Source organism: Condylura cristata, unplaced genomic scaffold, assembly GCF_000260355.1.
Source record: "Condylura cristata isolate star-nosed mole 26May11 unplaced genomic scaffold, ConCri1.0 scaffold00020, whole genome shotgun sequence".
NCBI classification, from domain to species: domain Eukaryota; kingdom Metazoa; phylum Chordata; class Mammalia; order Eulipotyphla; family Talpidae; genus Condylura; species Condylura cristata.
Genome location: NW_004567121.1, coordinates 10,973,474 through 10,996,706, shown reverse-complemented (window position 1 = coordinate 10,996,706; position 23,233 = coordinate 10,973,474). Strand labels below are relative to the sequence as shown.

Genomic DNA, 23,233 nt, shown 5'->3' with positions numbered 1-23,233 from the left:
GTATCACCTCATTTTAATTTATTCAGCTTTGTTCATTACTGATGTCAGTAATTTATTTTCTCTTTTAAAGAGTTGGCTATTTGTTCTCTTTGACCATTTTGCTTAATATCTCTTCTTACTATTTTGAACTTACTTAAATTTACTAAGACATATTGAGTCCCTACCATGGGTCTGCTAGTTCCCACATACATATTAGAGAAATAAAATAGAGTATATGTGCTTCCCTGGGGACTCAGAATTATGTAAAGAAATTAGGTGGGATGTTAAATAACTTTAACAAGGTGTGTTGACTGTAAAAGTAACTCAACTAAGTTAAGTTGATAAGGGTCGACAGAAAGCCAGCACTAACTCTGCAGAGGAGCTAGAGAAGGATGTCAGGGTGAGATCTCTTAGATGGGTCATGGGTTATGGGTGGAATTTCACTAAATAGAGTTTGAATAGAATATTTTCAGACAGAGTAAACTGTACTAGAAAGAACCCCCATGCATATAAATGCATGAATATTCTCAGTAAATAATGATTAGCTTAGGCTAAATTATTTCGGTTGCATGTGGGAAGAAATGAGGATAGAAAGAACAGGGAATATACTTTCAAAACTGCTTGACTGTCATTCTTAAGAAATTATGCTTTATTATTAAACCAAAGGAGAAGTATTACTGTTAAAGAAGCTTATCAAAAGTAGAGAGGTATGGTTTTGGTTAGCAGATTTATAAATATTGCCTAAAATTAAAAAATAAGGGGACTGCAATGAAGATCATGAAGGGTGAGTAAAAAGCCTGAAAGAGCATAATATCAATAGGATGAAGTGAACTTGGTCACTGAAAGCACATAATTAGTGTCTTTTTCCAGCTTTTAGTAGCACCAGATAAGATTCTCAGCTATGTGACAGTAAGCATTGTATTATATTGGAATCATTTATGTATATCTACCAGCCTACTCCACTGAAATTTAAATTCTTTCTCTTTCAAATCTTAAGAATAGTGGTTGACCATAGCATAGTGTTTTATCAAAAATAAAATACCAAGCAACCTGATTTTTCTTATATTCACTCTTGATGCCAAAACAATCTCAGTCAATCTCAGTAGTTGTGAATACAATCCTTCTTTCTGCCCATCCTCTCCAACTTTCTAGTACCTTTTTACTATATATATATTTTTTTAATATGGAGTACTCCAGTTAAAAGTTATTAAAAATAATGGTAACTTAATTGAGATTGTGAAACAATTCATTAACTGCAATTTTCAAAGGAATCCATAGGTTTCTCACTCACAGACATAATGCCATATCCTGAAATTTTCAAGAAGGCCTATTGTGGCTATGATTAATAATATAACTAATGGCACACACATATACCCTATTATAGAGTTTTATATACTAAGAGTAATAGTGAGTTTTATTTATATTTCTGACCCTAAATTTTTATACATATCTTTAGGTTTCAACACCTTCATTTTTGCTGCCCAACTTTTAGTCTTCAAGAGTGTTGTAGACACAGAGGTGAATAGTACCTAAGAAGTAGCATCTTATCTTATGTACAACAGCTTCTAGAAAAGTGGTTTTAAACTAAGAACAAATTCATGAATGAGTGAAAAAAGGAGGAGTTAAAGATGAAGCTAGATATCCACTTGTATAACTGACTGTACTTGGAAACCATGAACATCATAGAGTGGCAGATTTAGGCCTTTCTAATGTTGTGTTTGTTGCTTTGATTTTGTTTGGTTTAAGCATGCAAAATATTTTTCGAGATCTTTCATCTCATTTCTTCAGGAAGAAATGAGTCAAAGCCCTTCTCACCCAAAGTTGTATTTCCCAGAGGAACAGTGATAAGGCACACTATAAAAGGACTGACACAAGAACTATGCCTAGGATGGGCTGGCAAGACCACCACCCATGGTGGAGGTGGATTCAGTAGTGGGAGGCTACCCAGGAGAAGACAGACTGAAAAGAGGAAGAGCAAAGTGAGCTGAAATACAGGCAACAGCTGTAACTTGAGCTTAACCACGTTCAAGGAAACATGAAACTGGGGCAATCCACTGTGTAAAGAGGACAAGGGCAGGTGGCTCAGGGCAAACACAAGCATGTGGGCACAGAGCCCAGCGTGCATGCCAGGAACACCTATGTGCAGCAACAGCAATTAAGGCCATTGGGGAAGTAATTTGTCTGCCAAGTGCTCTGTGATAGTTGGTACCATATTTTACTCAAAAGCATCTGTGAATTATAATTTCAAACATTCTTATTTTCTCTCCACCCCTCCCTTCCCCCCTCCAGCCCTGCCTCCCTTCCAAGGATACATTTCCTTTAAGATGGATTGTTTAGGGCTATTTCCATCTCACACTTGGTAGATTTGCATGTTAAAGGTTTTCCAAAAAGTAGAATTATTTATATAATAAGAGCCAAAATATTTTAAAGGTCATTTAGGCTAGAACTCTAAGGAAAAATAGGAAAATGTTGGGCAATTTAAGACTGGCAGTTGTCCATCTAAAATGTTGTTAATGATTTCCAGGAATAGAGATTCACTCACTATTTCTTCTGGACTGTTCTCACATTTACACTAGAATTGTAAGCAAATGCTGTTTTCACTTTCTTTAAACCTTATTCAACACACTCATTCAAATCCATTCCCACTGTTTAGTCCTCTGTGGACTAGACTACTGCCACAGCCAGTTCTCCTTACACTTTTTTTTCTTTTTTCTGTTTGTCAGCTCATATTTTTCTGGCTGGCTTTTCTGCTAAAAAAAAAAAAAAATGTAATAATATCAGGACATTCCCTTCAGAGTATGGACTACCTGATCTCTAGACATCAGTGATAGAAGACATTTCTTTAAAACGCCAGGTCACAACAAGCTACAAAGGATTTTATATAGCCCCTGCCTATGCCATTTCCAAGGTATAATGGGAAATTAGTAGGTCAGATAGTAGTATGAGGAAAGGTTAGCAAGTCATTGAAAGTACAGTGATGCCACTGCTGTGATCAAGAGATCAGGACAATTGTAAAATATTTTGGGAACTTACCTTTGGGAGAGTATTAGAAAGTGGAGGTGATAGTGAGTAAAGTAAATAAAGCAGGTGGCTATTTAGAGGAAGGCTGAATGGGTTCTGACATGTTTTGAGCTAAGTGAAGACAGATTTCCTTCTCTTAGGTAAATAAAGATAAGTCAAGGGGATATTGCCTATATAGAATTTATTTCCACTGAGGAATAACAAGAAGAAATTAATTTATTTGAGCAGAGAAGACGTTTTCATTAAATTTAAAAAAGAACTTCTGCTCAGAAAAAGTTATTAAACATTTAAAAGGAACACTGAGACAGAAAATATGAAATTTCATTATCTTATACAACTATTTTTTTAAACACAGGGGATTTTCTTATATGTGAAAAAGTATACAGAAGATATACAGCTATAACTTTATTATAAAAGAAGGAATTTGCAAGTTAAGGTGATGTTCTCAGGAGTCATGCAACCTGGCTTTGAATGCCAGCTCTGAAAGCTCTTGTTATTAGTCCTTAGGTAACTGAAAATAATTTTCAGGCCTTCAGTTTTCTCACCTTTAAAATGGGGAGAACAGCACCTATCTTGGAGAGATTAAATTAATATTTGAAAAGAGCTTTAAAAATGGCTGACAGAATATAAAATATGTGAGATTTTGCTGTTGTTGTTGGTGACTAGGATAAACTTTGATACCACAGTGATAGAAACTAAAGACACAAATATAGGATGATTATATTTAATGTGACATTGTAAGAAGTATGTTTACTCCTGTTTTCTTCTCATTCTTCACTTCAGCTTAGTCCTGCAACTAGTCAAGAAATGCATGAGGTAATCCCATCCTACAATAACCAGTGTATCATCCTTTTTATTTTAAATCACAAGTTCTCACTGCTCTGGTTATTTCAAATTCTATTAGAGCTCCTTTCTGTCTCAATTTACCTACTTCTCCATCACTCATTTTCTCCAACCATCTTTTCCTATGTCTTGTTCCTCAGTCTTGTGCATCATTTCTTTCTGTTACTATATCCCAAGTTTTGTAGCTTCCCTGAGGTCTCATCATCCTTCCATCCTATATTTCTTGTGACCCAAGACACAGGATTGTATATTTGGCTCCAATCCAAATCTTCATTTAGGATGAAACACAAGATTTCCTGTGCTACACAAACAGACTCTGTCTAGGGTGAATAATGTCTTAGGTCTAGAATAGAGAACCACTTTTCTAAATATCATTTTTTATTTCCAAAGATTTTTGGAAAAGTGCACAGCTCTTAGTTCATAGGCATAAGGACCATGACTCATATATAAAAAAACATTCTAATTCTTGAAATTCTACCTCTGTCTTTACTTTTATGAATGAAATCAATGTACAAAGTTGTACAGTGAATGAAATTCAAGTAAAAAAGCAATTATTATTTGAAGAAAATAAAAATGATGTGAGAACCATTTTATTATAATTTCATCCTTCCAGTGCTATTTAAATAAAGGCCTAAGGGGACAGAGACAGATAACTAAATCCCATTTTAAATGGTAGAAACAGACATATGAGGCATATTCTTAAGCATATAAATGACCCAATTAAATATTAAAAACAATAATTATCATTGATTTTAAATATTTGGGTAAAAGAAGTTACTACACTATTATTATTTTTTTTTTTTTTTGGAAAAATGGCTCGCTCAAAATATTCCTGTGATTTAACTCATTAAAAGCTCAGTAAGTGGGCCCTCCCTGGTGGCGCAGCGGGTTGGAGCACAGCACTGAGAATCTAAAGCCGCTTCCGCATGAGTTCGATTCCCGCCTGCCCCGGAGGTGACCACATGGCGTGGCAGACCTCTCCTGACCCGCCCGCTGCTCCCCTCAGCAGTGTACTTCCTCGATCTGCCTGTTCTGCTCCCCGCTCTGTCTCTGGTGAGGCTTCTCGCCACCCCTGAGCCTCTGGCCTGCACCCCAGTTCTGTATGCACAAATAAATAAATCTTTAAAAAAAAAAAAAAAAAAGCTCAGTAAGTTTAACCCACTAGTTCTCTTACGTAGAAAAATGTTTATAGCTTTTTAAAAGGCACTATGAATATTATATTAAATTTAGGTTTTTCATCTTTTCATTATGCTTCATTTTAATTGTTTTGTGCATATATGTGCAAAAATGAAGTTCGATTGAAGTAAATTATTCTTGATAAATAACTGTCAGAGTAAGCTTAAATTAGACTTAATATAGTTTTTTATATAACACTCAGGAATAGTTGAGGTGTTATTAATAAAATGAAAATATGACAACATAAACCTCATAGGTAGGTAATACCCTACCTGATCACAGAAAGACACTGCCTTACAGTAAGGACTGGCTTTTAAGTTTCTAAGATTTTGTATAGAAAAAACATCATATAATTATAGAGACCATTTTAAATCATAAAGATGTTTTTTGATGAAATGTCTAACCAATATGTATTTTGGAATATCTTAACATGATAAACAAGACTTTTTAAGGAAATCTTTCTCTGCTTAAATTATGTAACTGGATATGCCATCTTTCATATATGTGTGTATATATATGTATATATGTGTATGCATGTACATATGTGTGTATGTCTCTGTGTGTATATTCACATACCTAGAAATATATATCTCAAAAGTAAATGTCTATTTAAAGACACCTCACTATTTTAATTCACACAAAACCGTATCAATTTTTCAAACCACAACTTGTAAATATATCCTCCTACACATTTGTGTATTTGGGTTATGAAATGCAATATATAACTTATTTTTGCAAAATTTTTAATTAGATAAACACTTAGTACATACATATCATATGTAGCAATTTTTAATAAATAACTACATAATTTGCTGAAAAATATTAATTTTGCTTTCCAGATAAAGCACTTCATCAGAAAAGTAGTATCTTCTATGCAACAATTACAGTTATATGCTACCACCATCCAGCCATTTCCCTGAGGAGAGTACAGGCATGCTTAATTAAAGAGAGACATCATTACTTAAAAGAAAAACATGAGTCTTTAATTTCCTTGCCTCTGCCAGACTGGGGCAGTTCATTCTGCTGAATTTCACAATGCCTGAGTAACACTTAAACTTAGTTGATTATATGAACAAGTCCAGGCATTGTTAGGTAACTGGCAACAGTAGCTTCTGAGTGAATAGTGCCACTTCCATTATGGATTATCATCTGCACAGAATTCATTAGGTCTATAATTAAACACAAAAAGCCCCTCCTGATATGTTAGTGATGCTAGTGAAGCAACTGCTCTTCTTGGCAGCTTTTCTTGTAACTTTCAGAACACCAGATCCCTCTTGGGAACGACCTAAGAAAGTAGTACTAAAGTAGCACTGCTCCTGTGATGTGGAGTCAGTATATTTCTAATTAGAGTCCATATAGTTTTAAGCACAAGAAACTAGACAAGAGTCCAGGTCAGCACTTTGAAATGCCAGGTCAGACTTGTTTTCCTCCCACTTCTTTCCAATAATAGTTTCTCATACACAACAGAAATAGCATAGAGAATACATCTTTCTCGCTTTAAAAACTGCCCCTGAGGTCAATTTTAGGCTATGTATTAGGAACCCAAACTAACAACCAAAAGAAGCACTATCTCCTCGTTATGCAATTTCAATTAAGTGCTTGTGCCATCATCTATATCTTTATCAGAACCATGCTCTAACCACCACCCAGGTCACGCTTAATTAAGGCTTAGCTGTGTCAGCTTCTAGGTAATACTACTGAAATGTAACCTCTACCCTGATCTTCATCATCAAAAATGAGTTATGACTGTTTCAAAATTCATATAAATGGAATCCTGTAACTGCACTCACATAGCTGCTAACTTAAGTTACTTATGTCATTTGTTTAGATCTTCTACAGGAAGAAAACACTCACATAGTGTTTTCTCTACCTTCAACAGCTGTTTAGAGGCTATGCCATATCTAGAATTTAGTTCTCAAACAAGCCTTATGCCACATGCTACTTACACATATTGCAAACCATTGCACTCATTTCCCATATTCAAGTACAACTACATGGGAACCCTGCTTAAAAGGGAAAACCAAAAAATCATGCAATTTCTTAAGAACTCTAAACCAACTAAAGACAGTGTTTCTTGCAAAACCTAGTGGGAATATTTTAAGACTTACTACTCAGCAAAGATAATGTAAATTTACCTATTCCTATACTTCTAAAAATGTATAGGAAAGGAACTTAGTCATAAAATTATAACAAAGTATACAAGAAAAACATGAGAATTTTGTAAATTTTGGTTCACATAATGAACTTTTAGAAGAAAAAAATGATGTATTCTGAATAATATTTCTGTGCTTTTTAAAGTGTAGTTCACAAAGCAATTTTCAATAGTAGGTTTATTATCTCCATTATAAATATGACTGTCTCTAAAGCCTAATTTTCAATGCATGTTTATAGAATTTAACCCTGAAACTAGTGTAGCCCCAAATGCTCACTGAAAAATAGATACAGAGTGTGGTCTATGACTGTTTTCAGGATTCAGTAAAGCTCAGTGTTGTGATTCTCACAATACAGCTAATGATAACAAACATACACCAGCAGTGCTTTCTGCATTGAAAGGGACAGTTTTTTTTTTAACAATCATTTTAATTTTCACATTTAGTTTAATGATATCCAAAACTGGAACACAATTACATACCTGAATGTCTGTGTGTATACTTATTAACAAAAATAACAAGTGGACACTTCAAAATATGTACTACGTATCAGGCACTGTTCTAAAAGCTGTAAGGAAAGATAGCTGCCTATTTTGATCATGTCCTTTATGGCATAAGTACTATTATCCCAATTTCACAATAACAGTACTAAGGAATAGAAGTTGGAATGTACCCACTTGGAACCAACGTTGCACCAGAGTCCACATAATTTAATCTCATAATTTAGATTAAACAAAAATTCAAAATAATATATTCTACCTCATTTGCAGCATTATAATATAGTAACTCAATTTTTATTTTATTTTATAGTAAGTATAAGCTTTCTTTTATAGACCAGATAAACACCTTTCATCATCACACTCTAAAAGCTTCCCAGAACAATGGACCTAACTCAAAACTATTAATGCATTTCTCCATTCCACAAATATTTTTAGCACAGCTGATTGGCCATTTCCTACAATGGTCAGTTTCAAACAAACTCTGCTAAAATCTCTGAATCATTTGCCTCTATAGTAACTACTTTTTGCTTTTTAATTTGCAAAGACTGTAAATATTGATGTAGTATTTTTCTTTATTGGAGAAAAGTTTAAATACTAAAAGCCTAGGTTCAATCTACCAAGGTACTGCTACAAGGAAGACAGGCTGAGCAAGTTATTCAGATGTGTAAGTGGGAAACATTGCCACTTGGTTGCAAAAACCTATACATCTAGTGGTCTATCTGAAGAAGCCACATCACAACACAAAGAAAGAAATCAGATGCTTATACAGGTGGAACCCTGGAGCGGCAAACAGCAAATGGCTTTAGTTAATTAGACCAAACCAAACTTACTAAGATGCAAATGTCCTGAGAGGAAGCATCTTGATTTTCTCTTTGTCCTCAAGTTCAGTCTAGAGCTTATAGTGGGTGTTTAACAAATGTTGTTGACTGACTAAACAGAGACAATGGTTTCTCTATCCATTATCAATCTGCTTATGTTGCTAGTAGGACATTTTTGAAGTATAATTTAATAATGGTATCTCTTCCATATTCTCTACAGTAAGTTCCTTCCGCTCCTTTTATATCACTTTTACAAAAAAGATAATTCTTGACATTGTCTAGAAGGCCCTTCATGATCTGATTCTGCTCCTCCTCTAGGACTTTCATGCTCAAGGGCCTTCTCTTGTTTGTTTGAATGTATCATACTATCTCCACCAGGCCTTAAACACAATGGTCCCCCTCTACCTTTACCTGGTAAACTCATCACCCCAGTTTGAGTTTAAATATCACTCCTCAGGAAAAAAAAAAAAAAAACAAACCTTTGATTAGGTCACTTACATGATTTTAAGATATCACAACATCATGTACCTATCCTTCAAAATCCATACCACCATTTTAAGTTCCCATTTATTCATCAGTGTGTCTCCTCACTGAAATGTAAGGTCGATGAATGTAGAACTATTTCTGCAAATACAATGCACTCAATCAATATTTTCTGAATAAAGAATTGGATGAATGAGTGAGTGAGTATGGTTGTCTATGTGGTCACATGAGTAAAGTCATGGAAAGCAGTGGTTTTATTAAATGCCATCTGTTGCACTTCCATGTTTACTAATATTAAGCAATTGGGCATCACAGACCATATGTATTTACAGTCAAATAGGCAAAGTGACATTTGCAGTCTAGCATGAAATTTTAATTTAAATGACCCTAAAATGCATAAATCTTGGATGTGGAAATTATAAAATATAACTTAAATTAATCTCCATTGATCAGCCTTTTGTTGTCATTTTTAAGCTGTAGATAGCCATGGAATTCACTAATTTTTTTAATTGCTGGGAAACTATTAGTCCTCTCAAGTAGAAACATATTAAATAATAATGGTCCCAGGGCACTTAGATGAGTATGATTTACTGAAAAAGCTATGTGCCTCATAAGCATCCATCATTCAGGAAATATGATATCCTTGGATAGTTGAATTCTGAAGCTGACTATGGGGTCAAAAAACTAAAGTGATACACAAGTTAGTTCTGTTTCATCAGCCATGTTTATAGTTTTTATAGTTTTTCTTCTTGAATAATGTCTGAAACATATATATATATATATATCAACCCTAAAGAACTAGGAATCTTATTCGGTAGAAACTAACATATATATAACTTAGGATAGGAGAGTCTGTGCTCTTAACCCAGGCTCTGTCACTAACCTAATCATGATGGAGAATCCTTCTTGTGATTTCTTTCTTTTGTTACATAAATAAATATATAGAACTTGCTAGGCCTGAATAAATAAGGATGATAGAGTGAGTTCAATTTATAGCTGAAATTCAATTTATAGAAATTTATAGGTGCATAAGTAGTTTCAAGATACTAGTTCAGGTAGGCTATGAGAAAATAATCTTATTGTCTTTTTAGCAATTCTTATTGTATTTTGAATATGAAGGCAAATATTAAACATATTAATTAAGTTTAAAAAGAAATTGTAATTGGAATCAGATACAATTTAAATTTTCTCTATTGAATATGTACTTGTTTTTAATTTTTTTTTTTCTTTAAAGAATGGAACAATCAGTGTAAATGCTGGCTAGAAGCTGGGCTTTGTTTATATTTCAACTGAATAGAAATCATCTATCCCTAGCCATCAACACATGATTGGTGGTGGGAGAGGCGTCCATTCTCAATTAATAATTTAATAGTCACTTGACACACATGGAACAGGGAAAATAAGCAAAATGGAGCCAATCCTTCTGGGAATATGGACAGTGCCTTTATCATTCAATCTCCTATTTCTGTGATAGTAAAGGAATCAGTCTTTAGTTTTCCTTTCGTGACTAGTGGTGATCTTTGCACTCTATTTTCAGCTCAAATTTTCAGAAGGAATCAATGCTCCAGAACAATCATGTTGGATTTATTTTGCTGGGTTGAATTACGTTATGCATCAGGTACTATACTGCTCAACTATGCAGTGTGGTAATTCCACATTCTTCACCTTATGGAAAGAGATCTCAAATAAAATACATTTGAGAGGAATTTAATTCAGCTTCTCTGCAATACATTACTTTTTTCATGCTTTCTCCACTCTTAAGTGTTCCTGATTATGCATGATCCCTGGATGCCTATGTTTAAAATGCACAGAAAAATAAAAATTCTTATTTAAAACACCCTCCCACACAGAACAAGCTGTCATTGTGTCATATTTGTTTCCCAATTTACAGGAGGAAGTTATATCTCATGTGTTCTTCATTAAATTGCCTTTCCTATATTTTAAAATGGCATTGGAATACTTAGAGCAATTCTTCCACAAAATAATGTTCATTTTTTATTCATTTCCACTAATCAGTGCTGAGGTAAGCAACTTCAATTATACTACAGCAAGTCATCATGTGTGGCTCTCTTATTCATGATTTGCAATCAATTCAAATTTGATATAGGAAAAAAATACTATTTTATTTTTGTAGAACAACTATAAAACCTGACGCTACATGCATGAGCTGAAGTACAAAGCTGAAGTACAGTATAGACCATGCAATACACAGTCTTCTTAAATTACTCAAGCCAAAATACAATAAAAACAGATCCTACGTAAAGGTAGAGAGCAATATAATCAATTATTGCCTTTTTCCATAAACCTATGAAGGCTTACAGACCTCTCCTTATGGCCAACTTTTTTTTTCTTCCTAACTGCCTTTGCTATTCAAACAATTACAAATTTAATCAAATCTTCATTTCTCTTCAATCCAGGTGAGAGAGAACTGCCAAACCTATTAAGATTTACAAGGGCTAGTTCTCTTTAACAATGCCAGCTTAAAAAAAAAAAAAAAGACATTAAACAATAAAATGCAGCCATACATAGAAGTTTCATCCCAACATCACTCAAAATCAGATTTAATATTTCATTGTTTCCTAGTTTCAATCATAAATGTCATTTATCCATTTGTTCACTGCTTTGATTTGACCCATAAACTATACTTTAAACCCTGACATTTTCTGTCCCCTTTAGTCACAGATATAGCCATGGTTCACCTTATTCATATCACTCATTTTCTGTTCATCAGTTTTTCTGTTCATAGGTATTTTTCTGCATTTATACAATATTTCCCTTGGTTATTGTCATGTAGCAACATTACAAAAATGTCCATTTTATTCATAAAGGGAAAAAATTAAAACTCAAGTATGATTTATTTAAAATAGCACACTGTTTTAAACCATAAAAACAACAAATTACAGCTTAGTCTCCACTACCCAGATTAATATAGTTAGCTGAGGTTCCTCAGAAAATCTCTTGTAATATTTCAAATGCATTTCCTGGTTATTATACTACAGAAGTTGCTCAGTCTAGCAGCATCTAAATTTCTCTCTTTCAAGGCTTCTGCTAATTAAGAAATACATTAATCTCTAACATGTCTGAGCATTGGCTGACCTGTCTCCCCCTTCAAGAAACCACAAAAATAAAGTAATTTTATGTGAATTGACAAATGCTAGACTAGGACATAATCACAGGAATTAACATTAATTCCAAGAATCCTCCTCTTTCCAAGTGAGAAAATTTTCACACACACACCCTCAATTTCACCCCATTTCTCCAACCATAAACAAGACTTTACATATACTTGCAAAGGACAAGGCAATGCCTATGAATTCGGCCCCTCTAGACCTTCACCAAGAGTAACCACGTGGGGATTCTGTCATGGTGAACCTCTCCTGCACTTCATTCTTCACCAGCTGTGTGCCTATCTCCTGACCCTTATCTGTCTCTGATGGGAAAAACCTGTCTGTTGCAGACTCAGAGGTGCTAGCGACATGTACAGCCGTTACTCAAGTTGGCGATGGCCTAATGACTCTCTATAGCGAGCAGCCTGGCAAAGAACCTGAGGGGTGACGAGAGGTCATTTGAATTACTACTTGGAGGGAAGTGGGAATGGTGGAAAGACCTCCAAAAAGAAAAGAAATCTAGAAGAGGGCTGCTTAACCACTGAGCAGTTGCCAAGGGAGGAGCTGTGGGAGGGGTAAGGCAGCAAGGCCAGAAACAAGTCTTCACCTGGAAGCTACCGACACACAGTGTCCTGAGAAGGCAGACCCCATGCACCAGCCCAGTCCCGCCAGCCTCGCCCCGCCTCCCCGCGCCCTGCCCAGGCCCAGGCCTAGGCCCAGGCCTCGATGGGTCAGGCGTCGGGCCTTACCTTGGCTGCAGTCCTTGCCGCGGAAGCCCGTTCGCGAGCAGTCGCACACGGCCTGGTCGTCCACCACAGAGCACACCCCTCCATTGAGGCACACCCCGCCTTCGCCTTCCTCACCCGCCTCACACGGGCTCCCACCACCACTGTTGGGCGGCTCATCGTCCAGCTTCACCTCGCCACTGTCCACCGGCAGGGCCTGGGAGGAGTTGACCCTCACGTCGCGAATCCACCCTTTGAAGGGCTCGCGCTCCCTCACCGAGGCAAGCGTGAGCTTGAGGGCTGCGGCGCGCAGTTCCGGGGGCAGCCCCCCGATGAAGAGGCCGCTGAACACCGTCATGTCCCTGCGCTTGGACTTCACCTCCACCCACTTGGCTTCCACCTGGTCGATAAACAGCGTGGTGTTGCGGAACTGACGGCGGATGCGCACGTTGTGCCACGCACCGTCGTTAACTGGCGTGTCGGCTAGGAGCGTAGCGGGCTCAGCGCAGAAAATGGAGAAACTGAGCTGCAGGCGGCCGCCTCGAGTCAGGATGAGCTCCAGGAAGTCGCAGAAGCCCTCGTCATCGAAGTACAGCACTAGGCCGCGGGCGCTGCGCGTCTTGAGCTGGAAGCTCATCTCACTCTCGCAACAGGCGTTCCACTTGGGGAAGCGCGTCCACTGGCCCTCGGCGCCTGGGAACTCCAATCCGCTGCCCAACTCCGCCCAGCAGCCCAAGAGCAGCAGCGAGAGGCACAGCAAAAAGCAGCCCCCGCGCTGGAGAAGCGCCGTCCCCATGCTCGGGGCTGGGGTGCGGCGGGGGGGTGCCGGGGCCGACAGGGTCAAAACGGTCCTGGACACCTTGAAGTAGAAATTGGGATCCAGTGAGAGAGTGGGGGAAAGGAATCGGCAAAAGTGGGAGGGCAGCACCCTCCTTTAGCTAGCTCTTTTTTTCTTCTTCTTCTTCCAACAACCCCGCCCTCTCTCCCTATAGTCCCCTCCCAACAGGAAAACGTAGACCCCAGTGATACAGGGCAGCTGCAGAACTTCCAGACCAAAGAGAGGATACACTTTGGAAGCAACGTTCTGGAAAAGTCGTCAACAGAAGGTCAAGGAAAATCACAGTTCCATTTGAATCCAACAAACTAGTTCAAGAGGGTGGTGTCAACGAATACTTCACTCCTCTATTACCATTATCTGCCAGGTAACATCAGTGATACCAAGCAAAAGAGAAGCAAATACTTCTCACAGAAATTCAGGAAGCCAGCAAGGAATCAAGATCCTCAGATGCTTGGAAATGCCTCTAGTCTTTCACCTCCAAATAAAGTGTCACAAACCAAAGGAGGGAAAGGAATGGAATTCTTTGCCTCTTTAGTGCATCATTTACTAACCCCAGAGTAGCTTCAAAGGCCTGCTTCTTTTGTCATACCATACACTTCCAGTACCACTGTAGCCAAAGCAGAATTCCTTGTGATGACCTCACAGGCTGGATTTTGCTTCTCTTTTTTTCTTTCCCCACTGTAGGGTTGAAACCCGGAAGCTGTGAAATAGCCAAAAGATGTTAGATGTGGAAATCACAACAGCACCTCTTCTTTTTTTCTCTCTGCCTCTGCAAGGCCAAACTAAGATGTCAGCATATCAATTGATGTTTCTTGATGGTGCATTTTGGTTTTATTTTGTCTTTTATAAGGACCTAGAAATTTGCAGAGAATTAAAATAAAAATTAAGTTCTATAAACATGTATAGTATCATATAAATCATTCAGCTCTGAAATCATGTATATAATTAATGCTGTTAGTAAGCCAAAGTTAACCTTATTAGAAGGAGTTTATTGTTAGGATCTACAAGATCTAGTGTCTCCCAATAGTTGATATCACACTTTTGTAGTTTCTTATACTTATTACTAGGTAACCCAGATTTTATGGAGATTGTATTATGGTTATCTTTTTACTTTGTCTGGAAAAAGTTGAAATTTTTAAGTAAAGGAGGTGGGAAGACACCTCATTTTAAATTCGTCTCGTGGACAATAAAAGTACAAGCTATTCAAATCTAAAAGCAGATTTTTTAAATATCAAACTGTGTTACTACAAGTTGTTGATTTTGGATTTGTATAGCATGTTTTTCTCAGAAAGAAAAAGAATAATGATGCTTTATTGGGAGTCTCTTAAATTTCAAACAAATATTTTCTTGATTTTATCAAAGGAATAATCTGTTAGGGGAAAAAACATCTAACTAGAGTCAGATACCAATTTTGGCAAAGTTTATGTCTTGTCATAATATTAACTCTTCTAATGATGGCTAAATCATTTAATATTTTGTCGAAGAGTGTAGTGTTCTTAACTTCCCTTCAAGTCCTTACATGGCTGTCAGCTCCTAAGAATTTGTGGAGTCAGAACAGCAGTTGGCATGTGTGTCACCTTAGCTGCTACAGTTCCAGGATGCTAGAATTTAAAATTATATCTTTGAATAACTCACTATACTATAAATCATCTCTCTTTATTCAACTCTGACAGTTTCTTGAAATGGTACAGAAATCATAAATAGTGGATTGTTTCCAAGTCATTTTTTTTAGCAAAAAATTATTCTTACATTTTAACAAAAAAAATCACAAACATTTCACTTGGTCTTGTCAGGCAAATCATGTATTTCCCTATCCATTTCCCACTCCCCCCCACACAAATACCACACACCACACAGAGACACACACACAAACATACACAAATTTATTGCTTCAACAAGGAAGCTCACTACCCAATTAGCACTTTTTTTTCCCCTACAAGCTGAAACTAGCAGTAATTTATGACACCGCATTGTGCTGCTGCTCCTCCATGGAGGGAGCTGAGAGCATTTCTCTTCAGTACAGAGCAATCCCTACAGGTGTCAGCTGAGAGCCACCAAGCTAGGGGATCCCACTTTAAGTTCCTCCCCAGATGAAACTGATGACTGGTTCTCTCCTTCAGCACACACACAATGCACTCACACATGTACACACAGACTGTCCACAGGCAAAAGGAAAGAAAATTCTCAGTTGCTCATTTATTATGGCTGATACATTCCACACTATCAGCAATCACCAGCCATATCTTGTCTACTCCTATACCAAACCTCAAAGAAAGGTGCTCTTAAAAATCATTCTAAGGCAGTACATTATCCACTATACTTTTATTTTTAAATGGACTCAGGATTCTGCCAAATTTTCAGTCATATACAAAATAAATTTGGAATTGCAAGATCAAGAGTAGTGCTTTGCTACAATCCACAAGCTTAAGTGCTAGAAATCCATTAATTTTGGTGACTCAGTTGGGGCCCATTATTTTATTAATTTACATTAAATCGATCACAAAACCCTCCCTCACCCTACTTCTTCTGCCCTCCTCCACTAATTCATACCTTGACAATTTTTTAAGGAATGAAAGAGAAGGGTGGGAAACAGATATATTCTTAATCACAGAGGAGGTCAACTGACTCTCCCAGTTCTTAGAGGAAGCTCATTGTGTGAGAGAGAGTATCTGTATTTATATGGAGAAAGAGGATTCTCTCTAGGTGCCGGAAAAACCTGGCGAGTTCACAAATTAGAGGATGAAATAAAGGGATCTGAAAAACACCCTTACTGCAGCCAAAGAAAGAAGCGCTCTAATTCAAAAGCAGACTAACAACCTCATTAATCTTTTCTTTCATTTCTAGAATCAAATTCATTCCCAAGCCGCCTCAAGGGTCGATACAGTATGCTTGTTGGTTGCAGTTGCATTTATTTTAACATGTTTGTGGTATCACATACACCATACAAACACACACACATCATCCCATGCATCCTTCAATGTATAACATCATAAAGGACCCAAAATCGCTGGGATAAATTTTAGAAGTGCCTATCTTTTCCTCCCTGGCTTTGGCAAAGTCCCCCAATGCCGATGCACACCCAAATTCTCCCCGGCTTTCCCGCCCAGTCTCTAAGCACCATCTCTAATATCAGTGCAGTTTCTTGGATTCTGGAGTCAACCGCACAAATTAAGGATAGGCACAGCATGGGGCTGATGGGGAAGGAAAAGAAAGATGTAGATAAAGATATATTTTATTGCACTGGCTTTTAACTTGTCTGTTTTCTTTCTTTTGCTAATAAATCACTGCATTCAGCCTTTAAGTTACTACCCATCTCATCTCCACCATCTCATCTTCTTTCCATCTATTCAAAAAGCTTCATGCAAAGCAACCAAGATCTACACTCCTCCACCCTCCCACCACCCATTCTTCCCTATGCATTTGTGACAGATCCTGGCTCAGTTACAACAGGGAAAGATATCCTTCTCCAGGTTGCCTCGCCCCATCCCCTCCCCCAACCCCAAATTAAGCTTCTTTACCTGCCGGGTTATTCCCCTTAGCTCAAGCCAGAGCCTGAAGCGTGCATCGGTCAAAGCGAATTTCCTGAGGTCTGTGGATAAGGCGACTGCCGCTGCCTTTTCAGAGGCGTCAGGCTTGAGCGTCTGTCTCCAGGAGTGCGGGAGGGGAGAACAGGCAACGGAGGGGAGTAGAAGGAGGAGGAGGAGAGGGAAAGAGCTGGGAAGGAGGAGGCGGCGGTGGAGCCTGAGAAGGCTGGGTTACGTGACGCCGGGTGCTGTCCTTCTGAAAGAGAAGGGCGGAGCTGAGCTCTCCGCAGTACCATGGAGAGCGGCCGGCCGTTCTCTGGCTGGGATACTGGTGGGCTCGGCCCCGCTCAGCCCCTCCAAGTCCAGATGCTGGGGAGCGAGGGGTTTCTACCTTTGCTTCCTCCCCTTGCAGGGCAGCGGGACCCACCGATCCTGGGGGCGGGGACCAGCCGCAAGCGCTTCTAACTTGTCACCACCCACCCTCCCCCACCAGAGAGAGGGAGAAACACCAGAGAACCACGTAGTCTACTGAGCATGCCCAGCCCCTGCTAGACCCACGGAAAGCTGTGTGGTGATTCCACTTCTCCGAGGTTTCGTCGTGATTGGGCGAAGGTACCTGAGAGGATGCCATGGACGGGCTCTGAAACCAAAAGGAAGGGGCCAAGGTGTCGGTAATTAAGATGAGTTCTAGCTTTACTTGAGCACCTTGGTCTCCTGAGGAGAACCCTTGCAAAGCTGCAGCTCTTCGAGGAATGCAGCAACTGAAAAGAATCATTTCCAATCGCTGGCCCCACCCCTTACTGTGGTCTTGGCTAGAGTGAGCACTTCAAACCTTCACGATCTGCCTAGTCAGTGCCAAAAGACATGAGAAGGAAACACAACGCTAACGTGCCAACTTGGAGACCAGACTTTGTCTGACAAGGTGCTTTTTGTGGCGACCTCTCTTAATTTCCCAGCTTTCTGTGCTCTGTCATGGTCATTGGCATCCTGAGCTGAACGAAGTTCTAAACCTGTTTAACGCTTCCTCATCTCTTTCCTTTTGCAGCTAGTAAAACCTGGAGAAAGGGGAACTAATCTCTGAGCATATCACTGGGCATGCCCAGTAGGCATTGCTAGGTTTAGTGACAAAAGAGTTAACTCTAATGGAACTTGCAGAATAGGTGACAGAGAAGTCCTAAGTATGTGGCTTTAAGTTACAGTCTGTTTCCTATATATACCTAATCTTATCATATTCCTAGCCTGGGTTAATTTTGAAGCAGCGATATTAGACATTTATTCCAACACCACAAACACAATGACTTCAGCCTCAAACGTTATATAGTGGGAATATTTTCTGCCCTTAGGACCTTTCAAGCAAGCCTACAAGAACTAAACAAATTCAGGAGTCCTGAAATAAAATACATACATTCCAAATGCAATATTCATTTCCTTTCAATGAAACCAGACGCATTCCTGCAATAAACCTATTCATACGCTCACTAGTTTCATGAAAGGGTCCAAATAACTTGACGGCAGAAACCACAAGTTTTTCTGTTTATATTGCCTACAGAAAGGTAGTGTGCTCAATTGGTTAAATGTGTGGAGACTAGATTCCTGTTGTCTGGGCTTGAATTTCATTTTCACCACTTATTGGGAGAGATACTTTATCTTACAATGCCTCAGTCATCTCAACTGTAAAATGGACATATTAATAGCTGCCATTTCATCTGTTTGTTGTTGTGAAGAGCAACAGCAAGTAAATGAGCATACATAAGTATTTAGAATTATGTAAATTAAATGCTAACAATTTTTATTCCTTCCAAGCCTACACTGATGTATTTAACTTCATGGAAGTGATTTCTCTGAAACCCAAATTCCTTGAATTTAAAATAGGGGTACTAGCAATTTCCAACTTATTCCATAGGGTAGCTTTATGAATTTACTGAAGTAATGACATTTAACATAATTTTGGAAAACATAAATGAAAATTTACATAAGTCAATCTAAGTGTCTTGCACCAAAAAATAAAAGTTTGCAGATTCTTTCTTATTTCAAATACATGTTCTATTTTATTTTTTGCTATCACACCCACATTTGTCTAGTACAGCAGATTAATTGCAAAATTAAGTGAAAATTCTGGCCCATTTTTAAGAATCAACACTAAAAACAGTGCACATGTTGTCCTTAATTGTACATGCATCTTGTTTGTATATTCTTTGGAGTCTTACAGTGTTGGCAGAAAATTTTAAAGGCCCACTTAAGAGCCACAGCACTTTTTTCTAGGAGTATTAAAGTCCCACTCATTACAAGTAGTACATGTAGCCTGAATAACGTATTTCATTTTGTCTTTATGATTTTTACACATTCATTTTTGTGAGGTAACATTAGGTTTCGACACTGAATAGGTTTCAGAGGCATAGTTTCTCATCTCAGCAAGTATATGTCACACATGCACATATTCAAACATCTGACCACAATCTACCACCAGTAAATCAACAAGTTCTACATATTCCCACTCCTCTTCTTCCCCTCTGGTTGCCAACATTATGTTACTAGAGTCTATGGGTATGTTTTCATTTTGTTCATTTGGTTGCTTTTTCTCCCCTTCATATTGCACTTAAAAGTGAAATCAACCAGTATTTATCTTTCTCCTTCTGACTCTAAGCAGAATCCTGACAAGTTCTATTCATGTTACCACAAGTTGCAAGATTCCATCTTTATTATTACTGAGTAACATTTCTTTGTGTATATGCACTGCACCATATTTCTTCATTGTCACCAGGCACTCGGGTTGCTTCCACAGATTAGCTATTGTGAATAGTGCTGCAATTAATATAAAGTAACATATATCTTTTTGAAACAGTATTTTCATATTTGTCATTTAAGTACCCATAAGTAGGTCTCCTGGATCATATAGCCATCTTCTTTTTAATTTTTTGAGAAAATTTCATATTGCTTTTCATCACTGTGGCACTGATTTACATGTCCACCCACCAAGTACAAGTGTTCCTTTTTCTCACATCTCTTCAAAACATTAATTCTTGTGACTCTTTCATAATAGCTATTCTAAACAGTTTGTGGTGAATCACCATGATTTATTTGCTGCTTCTAAGGATAAATGACATAGGACACCTTTCCATGGGTCTGTCAGTCACTGGCATGCATTATTTGTTGAAGGAGCTATTTAGAACCTTTGCCCAAGTTTAAATCAGTTTGTATTTTTTTTTTGTTGTTGTTGTTGTTATTGTTGAGTTGCCTGTTGTTTATATATTTCGGATATTAAACCCTTGACTGATATATGAGTTACAAATATTTTCTATTCTAGACTACTTTTTCATTTTAAAGATGGTTCATTTTACTGTGCAGAAACTTTAGTTTGATACAGTCCCATATGTTTACAAGGAGCAACAAAGACATCATTAATTAAGGTCAATACCAGAGGTCATTCCCCTGTGTTTTATGCTATGCATTTCAAGGTCTCAGCACTTACATTTTTAAAAACTGATTTCAGTATGTGGTGTAAGAAATTGTCAATTGATTATTTCATTCTTTTGCATGTTGCTATTCATTTTCTTCACCATGATTTATTGAAAAGATTTTCCGTTTATATCATATGCTCTTAGTTTATCTGTCCTAAATTAATTGCCCATATATATCTGTGCTTTTATTTCTGGGCTCTTCATTCTACTGATTTATGTGATTATTTTTATTCTAGCACCACACAGTTCTGATTACCATAGCTTTGCAGTATATTCTGAAGTCAGGGAATATGATGTTTCCATTTGTCTTCTTTACTCACAGTGTTGTTTGGCTAGTTGAAGTCTTTTGTTTACTGCACATTTTAGGATGTTTTATTCTATTTCTGTGAAAAATGTCTTTGAAATATTTTTTAAAGATTTATTTTATTAATTTATTTTTTAAAGATTTATTTATTCATACAGAACTGGGGTAGAGGCCAGAGATGCAGAGGGTGAGAGGATTCACCAGGGACAGAGTGGGGTGCAGAACAGGCAGATCAATGAAGTACACTGCTCAAGGGAGCAGTAGACAGGTCAGGAGAGGTCTCCCACACCATGTGGTCACCTCCAGGGCAGGCGGGAATAGAACTCATGTGGAAGTGGCTTAAGCTTCTTAGTGCAGTGCTTTAACCCACTGCGCCACCAGGGAGGGTCTAAAGATTTATTTTTATACATGCAGAACTGGGGTATAGGCAAGTAATGCAGAGGCAGTAAGAGGCTTTACCAGAGATAGTGGGAGGGGACAAAGTAGGCAGATCAAGGAAGTACACAGCTGAGGGGAAGAGCAGGCAAGACACAAGAGTCTGCTGAGCCGTGTGAATCACCTGGGGATCAAATTCACACTGAAGCAGCTTGCAGCCAGCTTGCAGTATGATCGAACCTGTTGCGCCACCAGGGAGGGCCCATCCTTGAAATATTAGTAGATTTGATTGAATCTTTACATTGGTTTAGGTAGAATTATCATGACAATATTGATTCTTCTGACCCATTAGCATGGACTGTCTCTCCATTTATTTGTTGTGTTTCTACAGGATACATGTAGGGTGAATTTCTTGAATTCACAACACTTGTGAATTTTGATCTTAACTACAGCTTTTGACATGCTATTAAGTGTGTTCACTGAATAATAGCTTTCCTTCGGCTATCTTTTGTGGTTTCCTGAATCAAAGAAAAATTTACATTCTTATTCTTTATGCTTAAGCTTTAAAACAAAAGAAGCTAGCTATGCCCATATTTTGCACACACACACAAAGTCTAAATTGAGGTACTAGACTATGTGAAATAAGCTCCTTTATTGTTATTAACTAATAACATATGCTTTATATTATTAACTAATAAAGTAAATACTGTACTTGATGTAAAGAAAATGGACAACCTCAAATCCCTCCTACCCGCCTTTCCTCCACTACCCCCTAGGAATAAAGCACAGGAAAAAATTTCCATCCGTGCTTCAAAATGGAAAATGTATCACAACATAATTTAGTGATGCCATTTTTTTACTTAATTTTATGTTTTCTCCTTATGTTCTTTCAATATAAATTACTTCCACACTGTGATGCCAGTTTCCTCATCACTAAAAGGGTAATAATAGCACTTCACCTTCTAAGTTTTATATTCCTTGACTGCTTATTCCATAATGAACTCCAAGTGCTTTCCTTACATCAACTTAGTTCATGCCTCACAACAACCTTGCAAGGTAGATTCTAGGACTTCACTCATTCAAACAACTAGAAAAGTGAAGCATAGAAAGATTAACGAACACTGTCAATGCCACACCCAGAAAGTTCAAATATGAGAATGAGATAAACTCAAGACTATGTTCTTCCCAACTTGTTACATTGTCTTACATCAAATGACTAAATAAACCTAACACAGTGTCTGGCTAGATGCAGATATCAGAAAAAAATAATTCATTTTTTTCCTAAGATTTTCATCAAGAGGAATACAAGAACAAAACAGTTAACTGGAACACTGTAGCCATTCCATAATGACTAGTACTGTATGAAATGTTACAAAGAAATCAAGAGAGCTGCATTTAATGTACCATCATCACTTTGTTGTTTATGTATGTATGTGTGTGTGAGGCAAATGCAAAATGACTCCTATTGATTTGAATTTGAAGCAATTTAATATTTGCAAAATAATCCATTATTTTTTTGATAGGTAAAAACTAGATTGGATTTTTTAAGTCACCTTAGGGAATCTACCAAATTCAGGCTACAGTAATGTGAGGAATTTAACTCCTGCCCCTTGCTACCACTCCGAACAAATGAGATAATTGTGAAATCAAGATGGTTGTTTATGATTATGTCTGATTGGAAGAATTTCTGACAACCCAAATATGGAAATATAAATAATATCATTAGCCATAAACAGGTAAACATTTTGCAACAATGAAAATGGAAATGCATGACTACCAAAAAAAAAAAAGAAAAAGAAAATCCCATAAGGTATTAAATATTAATGAGCATTCTTATATGGAAACTTACTCCACACTAAAAATAAATGTAACTAAGTGATAAGCTTTTTTTTTTTTTAACTGAGAAATGAATACAGAGAGACTGTTTATTGC

General features: G+C 37.5%; 1 protein-coding gene across 11 annotated transcripts in view; it reads right to left on the bottom strand.

Moving 5' to 3' along the window:
* Nucleotides 1–17,522, bottom strand: part of NRXN1 (neurexin 1) — a 976,600-nt gene extending 959,078 nt beyond the window's left edge. For 10 of the 11 annotated variants that reach the window (XM_012727413.1, XM_012727415.1, XM_012727421.1 and 7 more), the window contains exons 1-2: nt 17,159–17,522; nt 12,827–14,340 (exon numbers count right to left, since the gene is read on the bottom strand). In XM_012727413.1, the coding sequence (XP_012582867.1) occupies nt 12,827–13,598 (772 nt within the window). In that variant the 5' untranslated portion in view covers nt 13,599–14,340; nt 17,159–17,522. Of the gene's footprint in view, nt 1–12,826; nt 14,494–17,158 lie in introns of all 11 variants that reach the window. The other variant, XM_012727414.1, reaches the window with a different exon arrangement.
* Between the last annotated feature and the right edge of the window lie 5,711 nt (nt 17,523–23,233).